The sequence below is a fragment of the Microcaecilia unicolor genome, chromosome 13 (assembly GCF_901765095.1).
Source record: "Microcaecilia unicolor chromosome 13, aMicUni1.1, whole genome shotgun sequence".
Classification (NCBI taxonomy): domain Eukaryota; kingdom Metazoa; phylum Chordata; class Amphibia; order Gymnophiona; family Siphonopidae; genus Microcaecilia; species Microcaecilia unicolor.
In genome coordinates this window covers 57,149,361-57,169,872 of record NC_044043.1, presented here as the reverse complement: position 1 = coordinate 57,169,872, position 20,512 = coordinate 57,149,361, and the positions used below count along the sequence as shown (strand labels likewise).

The 20,512-nt window shown below is 45.1% G+C and overlaps 1 protein-coding gene across 2 annotated transcripts in view; it reads left to right on the top strand.

The window, feature by feature from the left end:
- Positions 1 to 20,512, top strand: part of ANKRD13B (ankyrin repeat domain 13B) — a 131,370-nt gene that overhangs the window by 79,109 nt on the left and 31,749 nt on the right. For both annotated transcript variants that reach the window (XM_030186043.1, XM_030186045.1), the window contains exons 2-7: positions 4,130 to 4,265; positions 5,721 to 5,845; positions 8,382 to 8,427; positions 17,646 to 17,789; positions 18,093 to 18,282; positions 18,890 to 18,956. In XM_030186043.1, the coding sequence (XP_030041903.1) occupies positions 4,130 to 4,265; positions 5,721 to 5,845; positions 8,382 to 8,427; positions 17,646 to 17,789; positions 18,093 to 18,282; positions 18,890 to 18,956 (708 nt within the window). The remainder of the gene's footprint in view (positions 1 to 4,129; positions 4,266 to 5,720; positions 5,846 to 8,381; positions 8,428 to 17,645; positions 17,790 to 18,092; positions 18,283 to 18,889; positions 18,957 to 20,512) is intronic.

Here is a 20,512-nt window from a genome sequence, read left to right as displayed (position 1 = left end):
GGAAACCTGACTGGCCAGGCCGTCTCCAAGGACCAGAGGTTGAGAACACCTGCTCTAGATTACTCATGCTGAGTTAATCCTAGAGTAGCCTCTAGAGTACTTATGGTGAGTTAATTCCAGGGTGTTCTCTAGAGTTCTCATGAAGGCTTCATTCCAAAGTAGTCTCTTGAGTTCTCATGCTGAATTCATCTTATAGTACTATGTGGAGGACTCATGCTGTGGCAGATGTACAATATGTTTGGATCCAACTGCATGATATAAAAAAAAAAAGCAATGACCTCCGAGAAGGAGAACTGAAGAGATTGAAAAACCTCCTTGAATAGGCATCTCAAGACTTGCTTGTATACACGGTCAGAATAAGGGAAGGGAGTGGATGGGGTCAGCATAGAAATGTAGCTCTGTGTGCAATGTTCTGGAAGAGCTGACACCAAGCTGGAATGTCCAGTCCTACTCTGGAGGAAGGGTTGCACCTCTCCTCACTTGGACTGCACATAAAAATAGAAAAGGAAAGGTAGGGGGAGGGAGGGAGGGAGGGAGGGAGGGAGGGAAAGAGACAGTAAGCACAGCAGCACGAGAGCTATGAGCCAAGCATGGGGTACATGAATTATTGAGAGGTGCCTGCTGCCCTGGCCGGCTTTGACTGTGTAAGTGAAATGTAAGCTCCAAGCAGCTCTCAGAAGAGACAGCTAGGTAGCCTAGGGAAAGGGAAATACATTAATATGCATTACTACAAAAAGATGCATCTTTACCCCCCATCCCAGTATGTAGTTATCACAGTATACCATACACGTTTACTGTATCTCCTAATATACTATCCCCTACACACTGTATACATTCATATAGTATTCCTTCTTCCCCACCCCCACACACATACTGGATCCCCCACATTGGCTTTTTCCTAACAGTATCACACCCTGCAATATATACCTTCTCTGGTATCCCTTCCCCCAAATGCACCTATACTGGTCTTCAGGAGTGCCACATGGGGAATAACCCGCACTAGTGTTGATTCCAATATTTTAATATTCAGTAAAAGGATAGTGCCACTAGGAATCACAGATTTCATCAATGGAGAGATGAGTGCTTTCGTTTTGCATCTTCGCTAGAGGTATATTTGAGCCCGTTATGGAGACTTAAGCAGGCTCAGTTTTCCCCTCTGGCATGGTCTAATGGCGGTATATTAAGGTGCTCTTCTGCAAAGACTGAGCCTGGTAATGCTTTAAGAGCATCATGTGACAGAATGCTGCATCCATTATCTCTCCTGCCTGATTGAATTCATTACATGCTTGCATGGGGCTGCCAGACGCACCAGGCCTCTGGTAGGCTAGTTAGTGGCGCCAACTCTTATGCAGGCATTTGCAGAGCAATTTTTTAGTACTTTCTATGGCACATCAGCCTCAGAACTGAGGGTCCATTGTGCAGAACAGAGACATTTGTTTTCTCATATATGTGACTGACCTAGGAGAATTCATATGGTGCAAACCTACTTTGATAGTGTGTGTGGGGGGGGGGGGACCCACATTCAGTTACTGTTCAGAGGATGTGGCCTGCAAAGTTCAATCAGTGACATCAGGCATAATGTTGCTTTGTTAAATATTTCAGTCCAGTATTCAACTGTCAGGTCTTTAACCCTGGCTGGTCAGCTGTGAAGCCAGAGACTGCAGGACTGACTGAGTGGCAGGATGCACGGAGTGATGGTAAACGTGGTGTACTCCGGTAAGGGCAAGGTGATCAGTGGGGTACCCAGGGCTCTGTGGCCAGACTGGTTCTTTTCAATTTCTTTATCAGTCACATTGCAAAGGAATGTCAGCAAAAATGATTCATTCCAGGAGATGATACAAAAATTCATAGCAAAATTGACGTGTTTTTGTGGGGGAAAAAAAAGAGAGGACTTGAAAACACTGGAAAAATGATCAAGGTTTGCAAAATAAGCTTCAGTGTTACAAAATGTAAAATCATGCATTTAGGAGGCAAATTTCACTAGCCAGATATCAAATAGACCAGTGTTTCTCAGCCCTCTCCTGGAGGCACACCTTGTCAGTCAGGTTTGCAGGATTGCCATTATGAATGGATAAATACAATAGATAGCCAGTCTATGCAAATCAAAGAGATTTGATAACAGGAGATGGTATGAATCTATCTGACCAATTATGTGGGCTGAAGCAATAGTTGGAACCAGGGGCGTATCTGGACTCCGGCGGTAGGGGGGGCCAGAGCCAGAGGGAGGGGGCACATTTTAGCGCCCCCCCCGCCGCCGCCGCCGAGCCCCCACCGCCACCAATAACTTAGTCTCTCCACCCCCCTCCCGCCGCCAACCCTCCCCCGCTGCCGTTCTTACTTTTGCTGGCGGGGGACCCCAACCCCCGCCAGCCGCGGTCTGCTTCCACCTGCCGCTGCCTTCAAAACTTCTTCTTCAGCCGGCGGGGGACCCCAAACCCCCGCCAGCCGCCCCGCGCTGTTTAAAATTCATCTTCGGCCTCCGTGGCCGTGCTGCTGGGATAGGCGGCGCTGTTGAAATCCACTTCGGAGTCTGACGTCGTTGTACGTTGTACGTGCTGCGACGTCAGACTCCGAAGTGGATTTCAACAGCGCCGCCTATCCCAGCAGCACGGCCACGGAGGCCGAAGATGAATTTTAAACAGCGCGGGGCGGCTGGCGGGGGTTTGGGGTCCCCCGCCGGCTGAAGAAGAAGTTTTGAAGGCAGCGGCAGGTGGAAGCAGACCTCGGCTGGCGGGGGTTGGGGTCCCCCGCCAGCAAAAGTAAGAACGGCAGCGGGGGAGGGTTGATGGCGGTAGGGGGGGCCAGGGCAAAATCTGCGGGGGCCCAGGCCCCTGAGGCCCCACGCAGATACGCCCCTGGTTGGAACTTGTCGCCCTATCAATTTCATTGTTTTGGGTGTACCAAGATGGCGGTGGCTGCATTGGAGAGAATTAAAACTTCCTTGGATAGAGTGGGTGGAGACTGGCTTCAGCCTTGTGACATCATGCCATCTCCTGTTATCAAACCTCCTTTATGCAAATTTATTTCATACATATTTATCACAGTTATCCTGAAAACCTGATTAGCTGCGTGTGACTCCAGGAGAGGGTTGAGAAGAGAAGCACTGAATTAGATGAACAAGAACTAGAAACTGTAACTGTTAACCAAGAAAGATATTTAGGAGTAATCATCTCAGGTGAGCTACAGCTGGCCAGTCAGTGTAATAAAGCAACTGAAGAAAGTTACAGTACCCTGGATTGCATGAATAAGGGGATTATTGACAGAAAAAAAGGAGGTAATACTGCCCTGGTGTTGGCCACTAGTGAGGTACTGGTGAGTAGATTAGGGAAGATGATGATAATAAGATTGGGATGGGATTAAAGGGGAATGGGATGAGGATGGAAATTATGTAGTTTATTTTAATTTCCTATCTTAAATTCTAAGCAGAATACAAAACACATACTGGCTGATATTCAGCCTTTGGCAGTCAGCATTCAGCCACAGACAGAATTAACCCCAGATATACAATGTTGGATCATGTCCAGGCACTGGCATTGAATATCCAGGGCTAAATCTGGATAAGGAAGCTGCTGAAGCTTATGTCCTAGCTGAATATTGGCCAGGATCCACATAAATAATGCAGGTCATACCCTCTTCACCTCAGAATCCCTCTCCCATATGTAAGGGCCAGACCTACCTTTTAAATGCCTGGTGGTCCAGTGGGGTCTTATGGGCAGAAGCAATGCCCACTCACTCCACCTGTTGCAGCTACTAGTGCAAAATAGTGGGTAGGAAATAGTATTATATAACATATACAATCATTATACAACAATAAATGACCATCACAGTACAATCTTCTATAAACAGAATAAAATAAATAAAACGAGACAACTTAATAAAAATCTATATATCAGTTAAAAAGACAGGCGAATATAAATACATTTTGAGGTTCTTCCTAAATGTTAAGAAATCAGTTTTGCTCAAAGATCAGCCAGTATGAAATTCCATGATAACCATGGACCTGTGATTGAGAATGAATGTCACTGTGACGACAAAGGCTTTACTATATTTCTGTCAAATAGAATCTCCTATAAACTCTGGATGTGATTGGCTATTAAAGATGCTTTTTCTTCTTCCCCTCATCTGGCAGGCAGAAATTGAGCATCTGGATCCTCGGGGTCGCACCCCTCTGCACCTTGCCACAACGTTAGGACACCTGGAGTGTGTCAGGGTCCTCCTCAAGTATGGGGCCGATGTTAGCAAAGAAAACCGAAGCGGCTGGACTGGTGAGCAGCCTTCTTGTGCTTCATATTGAGCTCTAGGTGCATTCTGTCACCTCAAACGTAGTTCTTCCTCTTTTCTGCTGTTATCTGGAGGGGGCAATTCTCCCCCTCCCCCCGATTTCTTCTATCAGGAACTTCAATCCTTTTAGTACGATAAGTGCAATATCTTCAATGCAGTGTGCATCCTGTCTTCAGTGCAGTGCGTATTGCATTCTCACTCCATCCACTATCTTCAGTGCAGTCTGCATTCTCACTCTATCCATTGTCTTCAATGCAGTGTGCATTCTGTTCTTTCTCTCCCATTGTCTTCAGTGCAGTGTGCATTCTGTTCTCACCCCACCCATTGTCTTCAGTGCAGTGTATATTCTGTTCTCACTCCCCCATTGTCTTCCATGCAGTGTGCATTGTATTCTCACTCCACCATTGTCTTCAGTACAGTGTGCATTGTATTCTCATTCCACCCATTGTCTTCAGTGCAGTGTGCATTCTATTCTGACTCCACCCATTTGCCATGTTGGTATAGTGCCTGAGTGTTAAGATAGAGTTATTTTAGCATCAACATTTGTGCATGTAGCTTTGACAATCCTGTAAGTTACACATGAATCTCCAGCATTTAGGCATGAGTACTTACACCAGTTCTGGGGGTGACGTGAGTGCTCGCACCTAGATTATAGGTGTGCCTATAGGCATCTAGTAGGCAATATGAAGACCGAAATTGAACTGGGAACCTCAAGAAGTTAAACTTGGCAAGTACTACAACATTAGTTGGTTGGGGGAGGAGCTACGTGCCCCCACCCCCAAATTTGCCATCTCCCTTGCTGTGGCTGGCAGAGATTCCCAAGCCCTGTCAACTGAAGATCTCTTCCTCCTCCTCTTCCTCCAGTCCAGCAACCAGAACTCTTCAAGCTCTGCAGCTGGCAGCAGTGTTCCTGAGCTGCTGCCACCCCTGCCAGTCTCCCCCCCACCCTGTACAAGCACTTTCAAAAAATTACATTAAAAATGAAAATGTTAAGCACTTCGAAATGAGCTTAAGAGGACTGGGCAGAGGCACGGCTTTCTAATTCTTTCTATGGCCTTATCAATGTGCTAACAAATCCCCCTCCCCCTCCCCACTCCTCTGGCAATCTTCAGACTCTCATAGTTAGTAATGTAATCTGGAATTTACAGGTAACATCTTTCTTCATCTTCATCTTTTGGTTTGTTTTTCACCTGAAGAACATATCCGTTCTAGAAATCTAGTCAAGAAATATATTACTTTATTCCAGGAACAAACCAGTGCCTACATTTATTTAGTGATCTCTGTTTCCACGCACAATTTAGTAAAGCTGTTTGTGGTTCTGGGTTTTGTAAATAAATTGGGATTCGGGCTTCTAGCAGAGCAGCCCATGACCTTGTGAAGAAGGTGGGGGGGATGGTGGTGGGGTCCTGGCTTTTACTTTGATGCCTCTCTTCCCGCAGTACTGCAGGAGGCTGTCAGCACTCGAGATCTGCAGCTGGTGCAGCTAATACTGCGACACCGTGATTATCAGCGCACAATCAAACGGCTGGCAGGAATCCCCATCCTGCTGGAAAAACTCCACAAGGTAAACACCGTTATGGGGCCTTGGCATTCAAGGGTAACCAGAAATCTCACACCTTTTAGGGGCCTGCCTGTTCCACTCTGCTACTGTCTGAATGTCTCTCTTCCTCCATTGTTTTTGTGTGTCTGTTCCTGAAGGGCAAAATTGAGCAGATTCATAGGGCAGGAAAGAGGGGATATCCCCCCCAGTTTTATTTATTTATTTATTTGTTTGTTTGTTGCATTTGTATCCCACATTATCCCACATTTTTGCAGCCTCAATGTGGCTTACAATACTATTCCCAGTCTTTGAAAAGTGTGCAGTTTCCAGGGTATCTTAGAAAAGCTATCAGTGCCTTTCGCAGTGCATTCTGGGACCCTTTTACAAAGTGTTGGTAAACCCAGCGCGGGCTTACCACACGCTTACCCAAAACTACCGCCGGCCCATCGCGGCCACTGGAGGTAGTTCTGCCTCAAGTGTGTACCATTTCCGCGTGCTGGAAAAATGTATTATTTTAAAGCGCGGCACTAACCTGGCGGTAATTGGGTATCGCTGTGCATTGCCCGGTTACCACAGGAGCCCTAACCACCACCTCAGTGGGTGGTGGTAAGTGCTTCCTCCCCCCCCCCCCACACACACAGAGCCACGCATCTGAAAGGGGAGTAACATTTTGGGGGATGGGCGTATGTCAAGGGTCTCCAACATTTTTCATATAAAGGGCTCTGAGGGCCACAAAAGGATTTTAGGCCTGCACATGTAGAATCAAAATTAGTATTTAAAATGACAAGCAGTGCCGTAGCGAGGGTGCCTGACACCCGGGGCGGGTCGCCGCTGCGCACCCCCCCCGGGTGCAGGGCACGGTGCCCCCCCTCCGGAGCGCTCCCTCCCCGAAACGCACCCTACCTTTCAGCGGGGGACAGGCGGGAGGGCCGATCCGCCCCCAGTGCACGTCACTGGGAGCTGCGTCAGCTCTGCTGCTTCCCTGCTTTCTCGGCCCCGGAACAGGAAGTAACCTGTTCCGGGGCAGAAAGAGCAGGGAACCAGCGAGCCGACACCCCCCCCCCCAGCATGTGCACCCAGGAGCGGACTGCCCCACTGCCCCCCCCTTCCTACGCCACTGATGACAAGGATATACTTTTTTAATAACTCGCTTTATTTTGGCTTATTAACAGTTGTAAAACTCATAAATGTGACTCCTGAGTACCACACCTAAGAGATATCAGTAATGAGACACCTGTGTCTGCATATTGTTTACCAATCTAGAGCAGGCTGATTTAAAACAGTACTGAAATATCATTCAAGCAAACCAATTAAATATTAACTACAACCAGATGTATAGGAGAAAAATACTTCAGTTGTACTATATATTTTTTTCAGTCCAAATCTCAGGGGTCCTTTTACTAAGGTGCGCTGAAAAATGGCCTGTGGTAGTATAGGCGCGTGTTTTGGGCGTGCGCAGTTCCAGTTTTCAGCATGCCTGCAAAAATGGACTTGCGGCAAAATAAAAATTGGCGAACGTCCATTTTGGGTCTGAGACCTTATCGCCAGCCATTGACCTAGCAGTAAAGTCTCATGTGGTAACCGAGCGGTAGTGACCTACACGTGTCAAATGCCACTTGTCATTAACAAAATAAAATTTAAATTTAAATAAATAAAAATAAAAATAAAAATTATTTTTCGGACGCACGTATCAGATGCACGCCAAAAATGAAATTACCTCAAGAGCCACATAATAGCCGGGCGATAACTCCAAATTGGTGTGCGTTGGGTGCGTAGACACTTACGCGGCTTATTAAAAGGGCCCCTCAGTCCCTAAAAAGGGATAGTGCAGCAGGACCCCACACTGTGCCTCTGTGACCTGCCTGTCATAGTTTTGCGGCCCCATAACAGATAGTTTAAAGATATTTTTGGGAGGGGTCTGTCCTGGGTGGAGAGTGGAGAGTTAGCACACTATAATTCATTTTTGTTTCTCATATTAGTATTCCATACAGCCAAGGGGACAAACAAATTGAACACAATACTGTATCCTACTATTAATAGAGCACATCCCAGTACAGTAACGCCTATTAAAATTGGCTCCGTAACAGATAGTTGAAAAATTAAATTTGCTCACCAGAAGGATGTGGCACCATCCAGAAGTGGATAGATAGAAGGCTCCGCAAAGCTGCGCTAGGTAGCAAGTGGCTCATATTGACGCACATATGTGTAAATGTGACCACGCATGGCGTAGGTACTCACGACTCAGTGGAGCTTCACGGGGCCTTTTCTCTATCCGCCTCCATATGGTGCCGTATCCTTCTAGTGAGCAAATTTAATTTTTCAACTATCTCTTATGGGGCCGCAAAACTGTACTACCGGGGCCACATGCAGCCCGTGAGCCACGTGTTGGAGACCTCATGATCAAGTATATAATATCACGTTCATTGTTGATTTAAACCTTGAATTGATAATGAATGTGACTGTTGGGCAAACTGGATGGACCATTCAGGTCTTTATCTGCCGTCACTATGTTGCTATGTTACTGGTGTATATTTATAAATTCTGTGTTCTCTCCTATCAGGCTCAGGACTTTTATGTGGAGATGAAATGGGAATTCACCAGCTGGGGTGAGTAAGTAGTTGCCTGGCTTTGGGGTAGGGATGAGTTTCATTCTAGAAGCAGTCACTGACTAATATAAATGTTCCACCTTCTTTAAGCTGTGAGCAGGACAGCAGCAAGTGCAACTATATTGAAAACCAAGGGGAAAACTGGGTGAGAGAAGCAATCATTGGCATCTGGAGTTAAGATGGTTGTTGGTTAGATGAATAGCAATCAAACCAATCTTTGTGGCTCCCCTTCCACCCAGCCAGTCTGGTTTTTAGGGTATACCTAATAAATATGCATGAAACATATTTGCATTCACTGCTGCTGCTATAGTTACTAGCCCTGTTCTGGCTACCTGAAGGCCCATTAATGCACACATGGACTTAGAGGCACAATCGAGGTCTCCTTCAGCAAAGAACATCTAGTTACTGACATCATTCATTTTGTAGACAGCCTCAACCAACATCCGTGAGCGCACATCCCCTGTCCCCTTCTCAAAAATAGTCCCTACATGCACACATTTTTATCCAGAAGTTTCACACATCACACACAGAATACATACACACATCCGCTTTATATATATGGATATTTAGATATAGGTATATGAATATTGATAGCTAGGGCTTAATATATATATACTAGTAAGAAAGGCCCGTTTCTGAAACAAATGAAATGGGTGCCAGCAAGGTTTTCCTGCTCTCACCTCTCATGTCGCTGCGGTCCTCCAGGGTTCTACTGCAGGGGCAGTGACGTGAGAGGAGTAGAGGATGCAGAGCTGACAGGCGATGGCTGCCTGCGGTGCCACACAGTTGACGTCGGACGGAGGGAGGGGGGGAGTGGCCCCGCTTCCTTTTTAACACAGCTGACGTCGGACGGAGGGAGGGGGGAACGGCGGCAATCTGTGGTGGAGGCTTGAGTACTGGGTGCGGCGACGTTGGGGGGTGGTGGTGGAGGGTGGTAGCGGTGGCAACGTGGGGGGGTGTAGGGCTGAGCGATGCGATTCGCTGAGTGTCATAGCCACGCCCTCGATGTCATCACATTGTGACGCGAGGGCGGGGCAGACACTCATGGGGAAAAATTCCGATCTATGCTACCTCGGAAGTTGCAGCTTCATTAGAACGTTGGGGTTGCGAATTATGTGTGGAAGGGGTGTGGCTGAGGGCGGGTCTATGAGTGACAGTGAGTGGTGCTGACAGCCTAGCCTACCAACAGTGCAGGGCTTCAGTATTTCCCTGCCACAGAGTGAGCTTCAGAATGTTTGAGGTGAGAATTATTTATATAGATAGATAGATAGATAGATAGATTGATGCTAGATGCTAATTTCATAATAGGGTGCCTATCCTGCTTATAATCGAACGAGAAAAACGCCCAAGTTCCGACCTAAATCGGGAGGTGGACGTTTATCTCACAAAAACGAATAATGTGGTATAATCGAAAGCCGAACTTGGACGTTTTCAACTGCACTCCATCGCGGAAGCGTACAAAGTTGACGGGGGCGTGTCGGAGGCATGGTGAAGGCGGGACTGGGGCATGGTTATCACCCGAACAGAGATGGGCGCCTTTTGCCGATAATGGAAAAAAAGTATGCGTTTGTAGCTAGAATTTAGGGCACTTTTCCTGGATCCTGTTTTTTCACGAATAAGGCCCCAAAAAGTGCCCTAAATGACCCGATTACCCCCAGAGGGAATCGGGGATGACCTCCCCTGACTCCCCCAGTGGTCACGAACCCCCTCCCACCACAAAAAATGATGTTTCACAACTTTTTATTTTCACCCTCAAATGTCATACCCACCTCCCTGGCAGCAGTATGCAGGTCCCTGGAGCAGTTGTTAGGGGGTGCAGTGGACTTCAGGCAGGTGGACCCAGGCCCATCCCCCCCTACCTGTTACAATTGTGCTGCTTAATGCTTAGTCGCCAACCCCCCCCCCCCAAACCCACTGTACCCACATGTAGGTGCCCCCCTTCACCCCTTAGGGCTATAGTAATGGTGTAGACATATGGGCAGTGGGTTTTGAGGGGGATTTGGGGGGCTCAACACACAAGGGAAGGGTGCTATGCACCTGGGAGCTCTTTTACCTTTTTTTTTTTGTAAAAGTGCCCCCTAGGGTGCCCGGTTGGTGTCCTGGCATGTGAGGGGGACCAGTGCACTACGAATCTTGGCCCCTCCCACGAACAAATGCCTTGGATTTATTTGTTTTTGAGCTGGGCGCTTTCATTTTCCATTATCGCTGAAAAACAAAAATGCCCAGCTCACAAATTGTCGAATAAAACATGGACGTCTATTTTTGGCGAAAATACGGTTTGGTCCGCCCCTTCACAGACCCATTCTCGGAGATAAACGCCCACGGAGATAGATGTTTTCGTTCGATTATGCCCCTCCACTTGCCCTCACAAAATAATATCCGTGTTTTATATATAAACTGTGCTCTCTAGTAGAGGAGTAGCCTAATGGTCAGTGCAGTAGCCTGAGAACCAGGGGAACCGGGTTCAACTCCCACTGTAGCTCCTTGTGACTCTGGGCAGGTCACTTGACTCTCCATTGCCCCTGGTACAAATAAGTACCTGAATATATGCAAACCGCTTTGAATGTAGTTGCAAAAACCTCAGAAAGGCAGCATATCAAGTCCCATTCCCTTTTCCCTATTTGAGATTCTACATGGAATGTTGCTACTATTGGAGATTCTAGATGGAATGTTGCTACTATTTGAGATTCTACATGGAATGTTGCTATTCCACTAGCAACATTCCATGTAGAAGCCTGCCCTTGTAGATCAGCAACGTGGCTGCGCAGGCTTCTGTTTCTGTGAGTCTGACGTCCTGCACATACGTACATATGTACGACCACATTGGTGATCTGCAAGGGCAGGCTTCTACATGGAATGTTGCTAGTGGAGGAGTAGCCTAGTGATTAGTGCAGTGGACTTTGATCCTGGTGAGTTGGGTTTGATTCCCACTGCAGCTCCTTGTGACTCTGGGCAAGTCACTTAACTCTCCATTATCCCAGATACAAAATAAGTACCTGTATATAATATGTAACCACAGAAAGGCAGTATATCAAATCTCATCCCCTCGTCATTTCTGGCACCCATTATTTCAGTGGCTCTCAACCCTGTCTGTACAACACACACAACTTGTTGGGTATCCAGAATAAATATGCATGAGATAGATTTGTAAAAATACCAAACACCACTCACAACAGTCTCTGAGGAGGTTCTCATTAAAGCAATATATAAACTACCTCCCATACGTTTACAAAATATACCATAGACCTCAGCGGTGCCACTTCCTGAACACAACCTTTTAAATCAGCAAGATTTATGCACCCACCTCCTCATTGGCTCATGGGTATAAAAAGGTATAAATCTTGCTGATTTAAAAGGTTGTGTTCAGGAAGTGGCACCGCTGAGGTCTATGGTATATTTTGTAACGTATGGGAGGTGGTTTATAAATTGCATGAAGATAGATTTTGCATGCACTGCCCCCAATGTAAACAGACCTGTTTCATATATATTCATTGTGGAACTCTTGAAACCCAGCTGACTGGATTGAGGGATTTGGATTTAGCTCACACCTTAGGTATGGTAGGTATTTTCCTGTCCAAAGGGCTTACAGTGGCCAATGCAGAAAGCCGTGCGTTTAGAATGCACAGCTTCTAATGTGAACATGACAAGAAAGTTTTTACCCACTGATACAGTAGGTTAATCCTATGCAGCTTTGAAGAGTGCAGAACTTGTATGCCAATCAGGGTAAGCCTCCCAAATGCGTGTGCACAAAAGTACTGCGTCAAGGCCAAATGGTGCTGTGTGCATGTCCGAGCTAAACACAGTGGCGTACCAAAGGGGGGGTGGTGGGGGTGGTCCGCCCCGGGTGCACGCCGCTGGGGGGGGTGCCACACGCCTGTCTGCTCCGCTCGTTCCGTGCTCCCTCTGCCCCGGAACAGGTTACTTCCTGTTCCAGGGCAGAGGGAGCACTGAACGAGCGAAGCAGACAGGCGCGCGGCACCCCCCCAGCAGGTAAAGATGCACCCGGGGGGGGGGGGGGGGTCCTTTCGCCGGGGGGGGAGGTGGCCTTTCACCAGGGATGGGGGGGTCGCGCTGCACCTGGGGGGGGGGGTCGCATCGGCGATCCGCCCCGGGTGTCAGCCACCCTAGGAACGCCACTGGCTAAACAAAAGCATCGGCACATACCTCCATGTATGCCAGAATATTTTATTCAGCTTTGTAAAAATATTTGCACCTAACATTGTTGCACTGCTAATATTTTTGCTTAAAAAACATTCCAGTACATGCACAGATATGCAGGTTTTTTTCTGTTTGCAGAACTGTCACCTCCCATTATTAGCTTAAAAATAGTGGATGATGTTATGCTCACAGCAAAAGCGAAGAAACTGGCATTAAATCCTCACAGATCCTACTGCAGAAAAATGAACTAACCTTAACGTCTGCTCACCTCTCTGCATTGGGCTGAACAGCTGATAGCCTCATTAACATTCACTTTAATATGCTATGTGCCAGTGTCCTATGCATGGATTCGCCTAGTGTAATCTTCTGCATAAAACACCTGTCTGCTTTGCACAGCTATCATAATGCATACACACACGTTGTTACGCCCTTCCACTCATGCTAGAATTCTGCACCAGTTCCTAAGTTGGAGAACAACCGGTATATTGAAGCCACAGAGTACCTTTGCCCCAAATGCAGGGCTTCCCAAACCTGTCCTGGGGACCCCCCCCCTCCCCCAGCCAACTGAGTTTTCTGAATATTGCATGAGAGAAATCTGCATTTGTCTGGTCTCCAATGCATGCAGACTTATGCGTTTTCACTGTGGATATTCTGAAAACCCAGCTGGCTGTGGGATCCTCAAGGCAGGTTTGGGTAGCCCTACCCCAGTGCATACATTCTAAGGTTAGGCACACAGAGATTATGTGACTTGGAGGAGGTTACTGTGTGAGTTTTGGAAGTGTGTTGAAAGATGTAACTTCATATGTTTGTACTTTAGCTTGTCCTCTGTAGGTTTAAAGCAGTGCTTCCTGAGCCTCTCCTGGAGGCAGATCTAGCCAGCCAAGTTTTCAGGATTGCTACAATATTTATTATTTAAAATGTATATGCCGCTCATAGTAACACTGCTGTTTGTCCACAGTGGTTTACAAATTTAACAGTCATAAAATATTAGCAAAGAACAACCTCAGACAGTAAATAAAACATATATACACCTACTGCATAAAGTCAAGAATGAATGAATATATATGCAATGAATTTTCATATTTTGGAGACTTGGAGACTCAGTGAATACACAATGACTATGTATGCGATAAATAAATACACAATGAATGTGTCTGTGATAAATTTCCATGTTTTGGAGACTCATATGCAAATCTATCTCATGCATATTCATTGTGGTAATCCTGAAAACACGACTGGCTGGGTATCCCCAGAAGAGAGTTGAGAAGAACAGGCTTAAGGTATCGCTAAACAAAAACTAGAGTTCAGTGCTTGTTGTTAGTATATAAACCCAGTACCCTGCATATTGTGGGGCTAACTTTTAAGGAGCTTTTTCTATGTGTACAGTGAGAAATGACTGTCATTAAAACTGCATGCATAAAAAGTAAATGCACAGCAAGACAGGACCTAACTCTTCCTATATAATAATTCTCACCTCCAACATTCTGAGGCTGCCTGGAACCATGGATCATGTTGGAGTAGATAATAGTGATGTCACACAACCCACACCAGATTGGCCAGTAGATGGGAGAGGGGCGGAGCCACGATACAGGGAACAGCGAATCAGCACAACACGAGGAATGCACAGCAGCAGGAACAGAAGCCTCTCACACAGTCACTCTCACATACACTCTCTCAAACATACACAATCAGAGGAAAACCTTGCTAGCACCCATTTCCTTTCAAACAGAAACGGGCCTTTTTAACTAGTAACATAATAACATAAGCATTGCCATACTGGGACAAAGATCCATAAAGCTCAGTATCTTGGAAACATTTTTCACACTACACATAGAAAACGCTCCTTAAAAGTTAGCCCCACAATATGCAGGATACAAGCAATGAACTCTGGTTTTTGTTTAGCGATACCTTAAGCCTGTGCTTCTCAACCCTCTTCTGGAGACACACTTATGGGCCAATGATCAGAAACAAACGCAGGTGCTAGATGCTGTTAGCGCCATACTAGCGCCTGCGTTTGCTACCGCCCCATGATCAGAGCCCCCGAGCACATGAAACAACGCATTAGTGGGCTCTGAATGCAACTAGCATGCAAATGCATGCAAAACAGGACTCTTAGTGCAAGTAGACTGCAAATGCATGCTAAACCTATTCCTCCCCAATGATCAGCGACCAAACATTGGCATGCTGTCCACAGCAAACCCTACGCCAGCTCGGAGCTGGCTTTAGGGTTTGCAGACCATTGGGGAGGAATGGTGAGCCCTGTCCATCATGCATTTGCATGCTAGCAGGCCCCCCCATTCCCCCCAAATACAGCAGCCCTTGACCTGCCCCACATAGGAGCAGGAACCCTGACCCCCCCAGACACGGGTTCAGGAGGGCTGGAGATACGGTGGGTCTCCAGCCCCCCTAACCCCCCCCCCCCCGGCATCCGCTCATATTGGAGCTCTGGTGGCCCAGTGGGCTGCGAGTCAACCCCCCCCCCAACCTGGTGGTCTAGCGGCCCTTCCTCACCCTTCATTGGAGGAGGGAGGTGGCTTCCTTCCTCTTCCATGGGCACCGCCTCAAAAATATTGGCGCCCACCCCTGCCCAGTGCATCCTGGGATGTGCTGGGTGGAGCTTCACACCTGGGCAGGGCTGGGCGCCCTGGGGGGGGGGGTCAGGTCAGGGTTCCTGCTCCTGTGGGAGGGGGGCACAGGCTGCTGCATTGGGGAGAATGGGGGCCTGCTAGCGTGCTCGGGGTGGGGGTACCTGTGTTTGACAGGTCTGGGCTTTTGACAGCGCATGCTCAGGCTCAATCCTCCCACACTTTTACCCTATGATCAGAGAGAATAGCTTGCCTAAATTTGCAAGCTATTATCTCTGATCATGGGGTGTAAAGCCCTGCACTGTTCCAGCGCTATTTTTAGAGCTCTGTTTGGAACAGCGCAGGGCTTTCGATCATCTGCCCATTAGCCAGTTTTTTGGGGATTAGCACAATAAATATGCATGAGAAGCACTGTGCCAATCCAGGTCACAAGTACCTGGCAAGATCCCAAAACAGTAAAACAGATTTCATGATGTGCATCTCAGAATAAGCAGTGGATTTTCCCAAGTCCATTTTAATTATGGCTTATGGACTTTTCTTGTAGGAATTTGGCCAAACCTTTTTTTAAACCCTGCTCAGCTAACTGCTTTTATCACATTCTCTGGCAACAAATTTCAGAGTTTAGTTACATGTTGAGCAAAGAAATATTTTCTCTAATTTATTTTAAATTTACTACTTAATAGCTTCATTGCATGCCCCCTAGACATAGTATTTTTGGAAAGAGTAAGCAATTCTTGTCTATCCATTCCACTCCACTCATTATTTTGTAGACCTCTTTTATATCTCTTCTCAGCCATCTTTTCTCCAAGCTGAAGATCCATAGTCGCTTTAGCCTTTCCTCATAGGGAAGTCATTTCATTGCCCTTCTCTGTACCTTTTCTAATTCTAATATAACTCTTATATGATCAACACGTAGCTTTCTCAGGGGTGTAGTTTGGGCAGAGCCGGATGGAATTGTGCTATATATATGCATTCTATGAAAAGCACATATACAAATACGGAGTAATTTTAGAAAGGATTTTCAAGCATAAAGGCCTTTTTATGTCATTTTTTAAGGGTATATGCAGTGACAAGAAGATGCATATCTTTAAGTGACTCATGTGTAGGTATGTTCGGGGGGGGGGGAGGGGGTGGATCACAGACGGAGTCATGATTTATGTGTATTGTTTATAAGAAATACAGCATGCAATAATGTGGTACCATATACAGTTTATCACTCTAAGAGGTAAAGCACAGAGAATACCAACAAAAATATCCCATAGAGGCTATAACACATACAATAATTAAGGCTTTTTTTCTTAGCTTATTCTGCTTTCTAAACAGTTGGACCATCAAGTAAAAAACATGGTAGCCCACTTTTTCAAAAGGCTCCAAAGTAGCTCCCAATCCTCATTGGTCCTATTAATATTTTTTTTATATTTCTTCTATTTTTCTTCTCAAATCTTTACTGCAAAAGTCTTTTATATAAATAAAGAGCACTTAGCTTCAACATGGCAGGTAACCTCCCTCAACACAATCATGTTTCATATACACACTGCATCAGGATCGAGGCAGTGTTATAGTCTCTCTATGGGATATTTTGTTGGTATTCTCTTGTTTATAAGATATGCACCAATATTTTTACTCTTGCTTCTGAGCAGGCGTAAATGGCTGTGATTTCAATCTAGCTGCCGCTTTTCCCATAAAGATATATAGAGCCTATGTGCCTTTATAAAATAGGCTGGAAATAGTTGTCTGCTTGGTCTTTCTATGGGAACCTGTTACAATATTACCCTAAGAGGATACACACACAGGTAGTGTACATTTGTGGGCCAGAATTTGTACACTACTGGAACTCTTTGTACGAGCTTATGGGTCTCTTAAGTGAGCCCAACAAGCCCTAAAGCTAAGCATTTTTCTTAATTCAACTTTTGGATTGAAGCACCCTGTTCTTTTTCATGTAGAAATTTATGTGTGTGTACTATGTATTTGCATAGAAAATTATGCATGTACACTATGTATATGCATAGAAACTTATGCACATACAAATCAGAGAAAATACTTCTTCATTCAATGTGTAGTTAGACTCTGGAATGTATTGCCAGAGAATGTGGTAAAAGCAGTTAGCTTAGCAGGGTTTAAAACAGGTTTGCTAATTTCCTAAAACAAAAGTCCATGAGCCATTATTAAGATGGGAAAATCCATGGCTTATTTCTAGGATAAGCAGCACAAAATTATTTTACTGTTTTGGGATCTTGCCAGGTACTTATGCTCATGCTCTTATGTTAGCTATATCTGGGGGAGGAGGACAGAATTTTTTAATGGGACTTATGTGCATATGTTCCTTCCATAAAATGAGTGTAACTTATGTACATAGCTGCCACAGAAGATAGATGCCCTGTTACAAAATGACCCTCTTTGAGTGTGGCAGTACCACTGAGTCTACCATGATGATTACCCAGAGACCTGTGACATGAATCTTTTCTTCTCTATCAGTGCCTCTTGTTTCCAAGATCTGTCCTAGTGACACGTACAAGGTCTGGAAGTGTGGTCAGAAGCTCAGGGTGGACACTACTCTGCTTGGATTCGAACATATGAGCTGGCAGCGAGGGAATCGCAGCTTTGTCTTCCGAGGACAAGGTCAGCAAATGTGGTCTTTCAGTTCTTTAAAACACCCTAAAATCTGCTCCTGGGTCCTGGGTAATGAACCAGATCCAGATGTTACACTAGAGTGAACCTTGACAGATCATTTCCAAAGTAATCTACCTATTCTTTCAGTCTTTTTGTCCCTCCCTTCCTTCTGTGCTGTGATTCTCTCTCTCCACTCCCCTTCTGTTTCAATTCATTCTGTATAACAAGTGAGGAACAATACTCAGTCAGGGATTGGAGGCAGGAAATCTGTGTAAAATATTCTTGTTCTTTTTATTCTCCATGTCCCTCCAGATACCAGCGCCATAGTGATGGAAATTGATCATGACCGACGGGTGGTGTATACTGAAACACTAACGTTGGCGTCACATGACCGCGAGGTTCTTCTGGCTGCTGTGCAGCCCACTGAGGAGCAGGCCATGAGCCGCCTTACTGCCCCTGTTGTAACCACTCAGCTTGACACTAAGAACATTGCCTTTGAGAGGTAAAACATGTGAGGAGGTGTGACAGTCTACCATTGGAGAGAGGGACATATGATGTCATCAGCCAACAGCCAATAGGACAGAGGAGACATATTAATCCATAGGGCATGTGATATCATCGACCCATGATCAATACAGTGGGAGTATGTGATTTCATTGGTTCATGGTCAGTAGGGCAGAGGGTATGCAGTATCATTGACCCATGTAGTGAAGAGTCCATGTGGTGCCACTGTCCCATGGTCTATATCGTGATCAGTCTCTTTGCTGTGTGGTGTTTTGATAGTGACCCTGAAGGCTCCAAGCCAATCAGTTTGGAAGGTGAGCTGCTGTTCTGCAGCGAGATATTGTCCATGTTTAGGGTTAGATGCAACATTCCCAAAATTATTACAACTGAATGGCAAGAAGGAGTATGAAAGAGAAATCTTAAGTTAGAGAAGGTCTGATTCTCCTAGTGTAGTGTTTTACCGATAATTGTAGCTTATGTGTTCCCCTGAACTGGCTGTGCTATCAGCTGTAAGGACAGGAAGACCACTGGTGCAAGACACAGTGTCTAATATAGAGCGGTACCTGCTCATCAGTTCATTTTGTTTTGTGGCTTTTGTCTGGCAGGAATAAATCTGGAATTCTAGGATGGAGGAGTGAAAGGACAGAGTTTGTGAATGGCTATGAAGCAAAGGTAAGACAAAGTTCATTCCTCCTGGAATAGTTATGTAATCCATTTTATGTAATGCATTATATACCACCTTGATATAACCAGTGAAAGGCAGGTGACAAGTATTACAAATAAATAAAGGGTTTATATTTGAAACCCACTCTTTAAGAAAGAAGGAGATGAAGGAGGAAGTTAACAGATGGCCAGCCCTGGAAACAACAGGGTCTCTTCTTCCTCACCTCACTAGGTCTTTTTAGGAGGTTTCAAACAGCAGACCAATAAAAAAATGTCCATCACCATGAATTTACTTACTACAATATTCATAAAACACTAGAAGCCTGACACGGCCATGTTTCGCCCTCTTAAGGGCTGCTTCAGGGGCAAATAGTGACCAAGAGGTGTTTTCCAATGGCATCACCTACTTAGTCAAAAGCAGCTCTCAGACATAAACCAATTAATAAATGAAATCAGTACAATTAACATAAACTTAAGTTTAAAATACAAAATGATCAAATGAGCAATTCATTTTCAATAATAATGTTAACAATAAAACACAAATGAGTACATGCATTGTGCCATAACAAGAACAGAAACAGGAAAAGTGATTCTAAAGGACGTATCAATCAAGTCTGTGAAAACTAGTGCTCTCCTAATCCCATATTGTGTTTGATGATTTAAAGCAGTGGCAAGTGGCAGTGGAGTGGCGGCCTAGTGGTTAGTGTGGAGGACTCTGGTCCTGAGGAACTGAGTTCGATTCCCACTTCAGGCACAGCTCCTTGTGACTCTGGGCAAGTCACTTAATCCTCCATTGCCCCAGGTACAAATAAGTACCTGTATATGTAAGCTGCATTGAGCCTGCCATGAGTGGGAAAGCACAGGGTACAAATGTAACTAAAATAAATAAAATAATGTACAGGGATAGGAAATCCACCAGGGTGGATGAACAACAAAATCCACTCTGGAATCCACGCAGCTGTTTTGTATAGGCATTATTTATTGACGCATTCTTTAGTATGTGGGTTTAAATCTATCTACAATTTACTTTTCCGCTTATCTGTTAACATTTGTTTAATTTGATAGGTATTCTGTACAGTGCTTAGAATAACAGTTCACTTTTGTCTGCTGCTATGCTACATTATCAGTTAGCTAGTATAGATTGTACAATATAGCTCTACTGCTTCATTGTTCATTTATACTAATAGATTAAATTTTATCACTTCTGGTAATGTTTTATATGTCTTGTGATAACATGTGAGATTTTAGTCCCTTATATATATGGATACATTAATACATTTTTTTCGTTACGATTTAGAACACTAATGCATTTCTTGTTATGACACTGTTATATTTGTTATAATCCCCATGCATTTCTGTCTGCTACATTATTATTGTCGGAAACATTCAACATTTATCACTATATGCACCCATAAGTATGCGCTATAAATGGTTCTCTCATAGATATTAATACTATCTACTATGACATACATCATAATATATTTTCATGTTGTAATGTTCTTCCGGCTAACACATATATTTTTTCCTTATGAGACAAGATTATATGGCATATATTTTGTATTTTA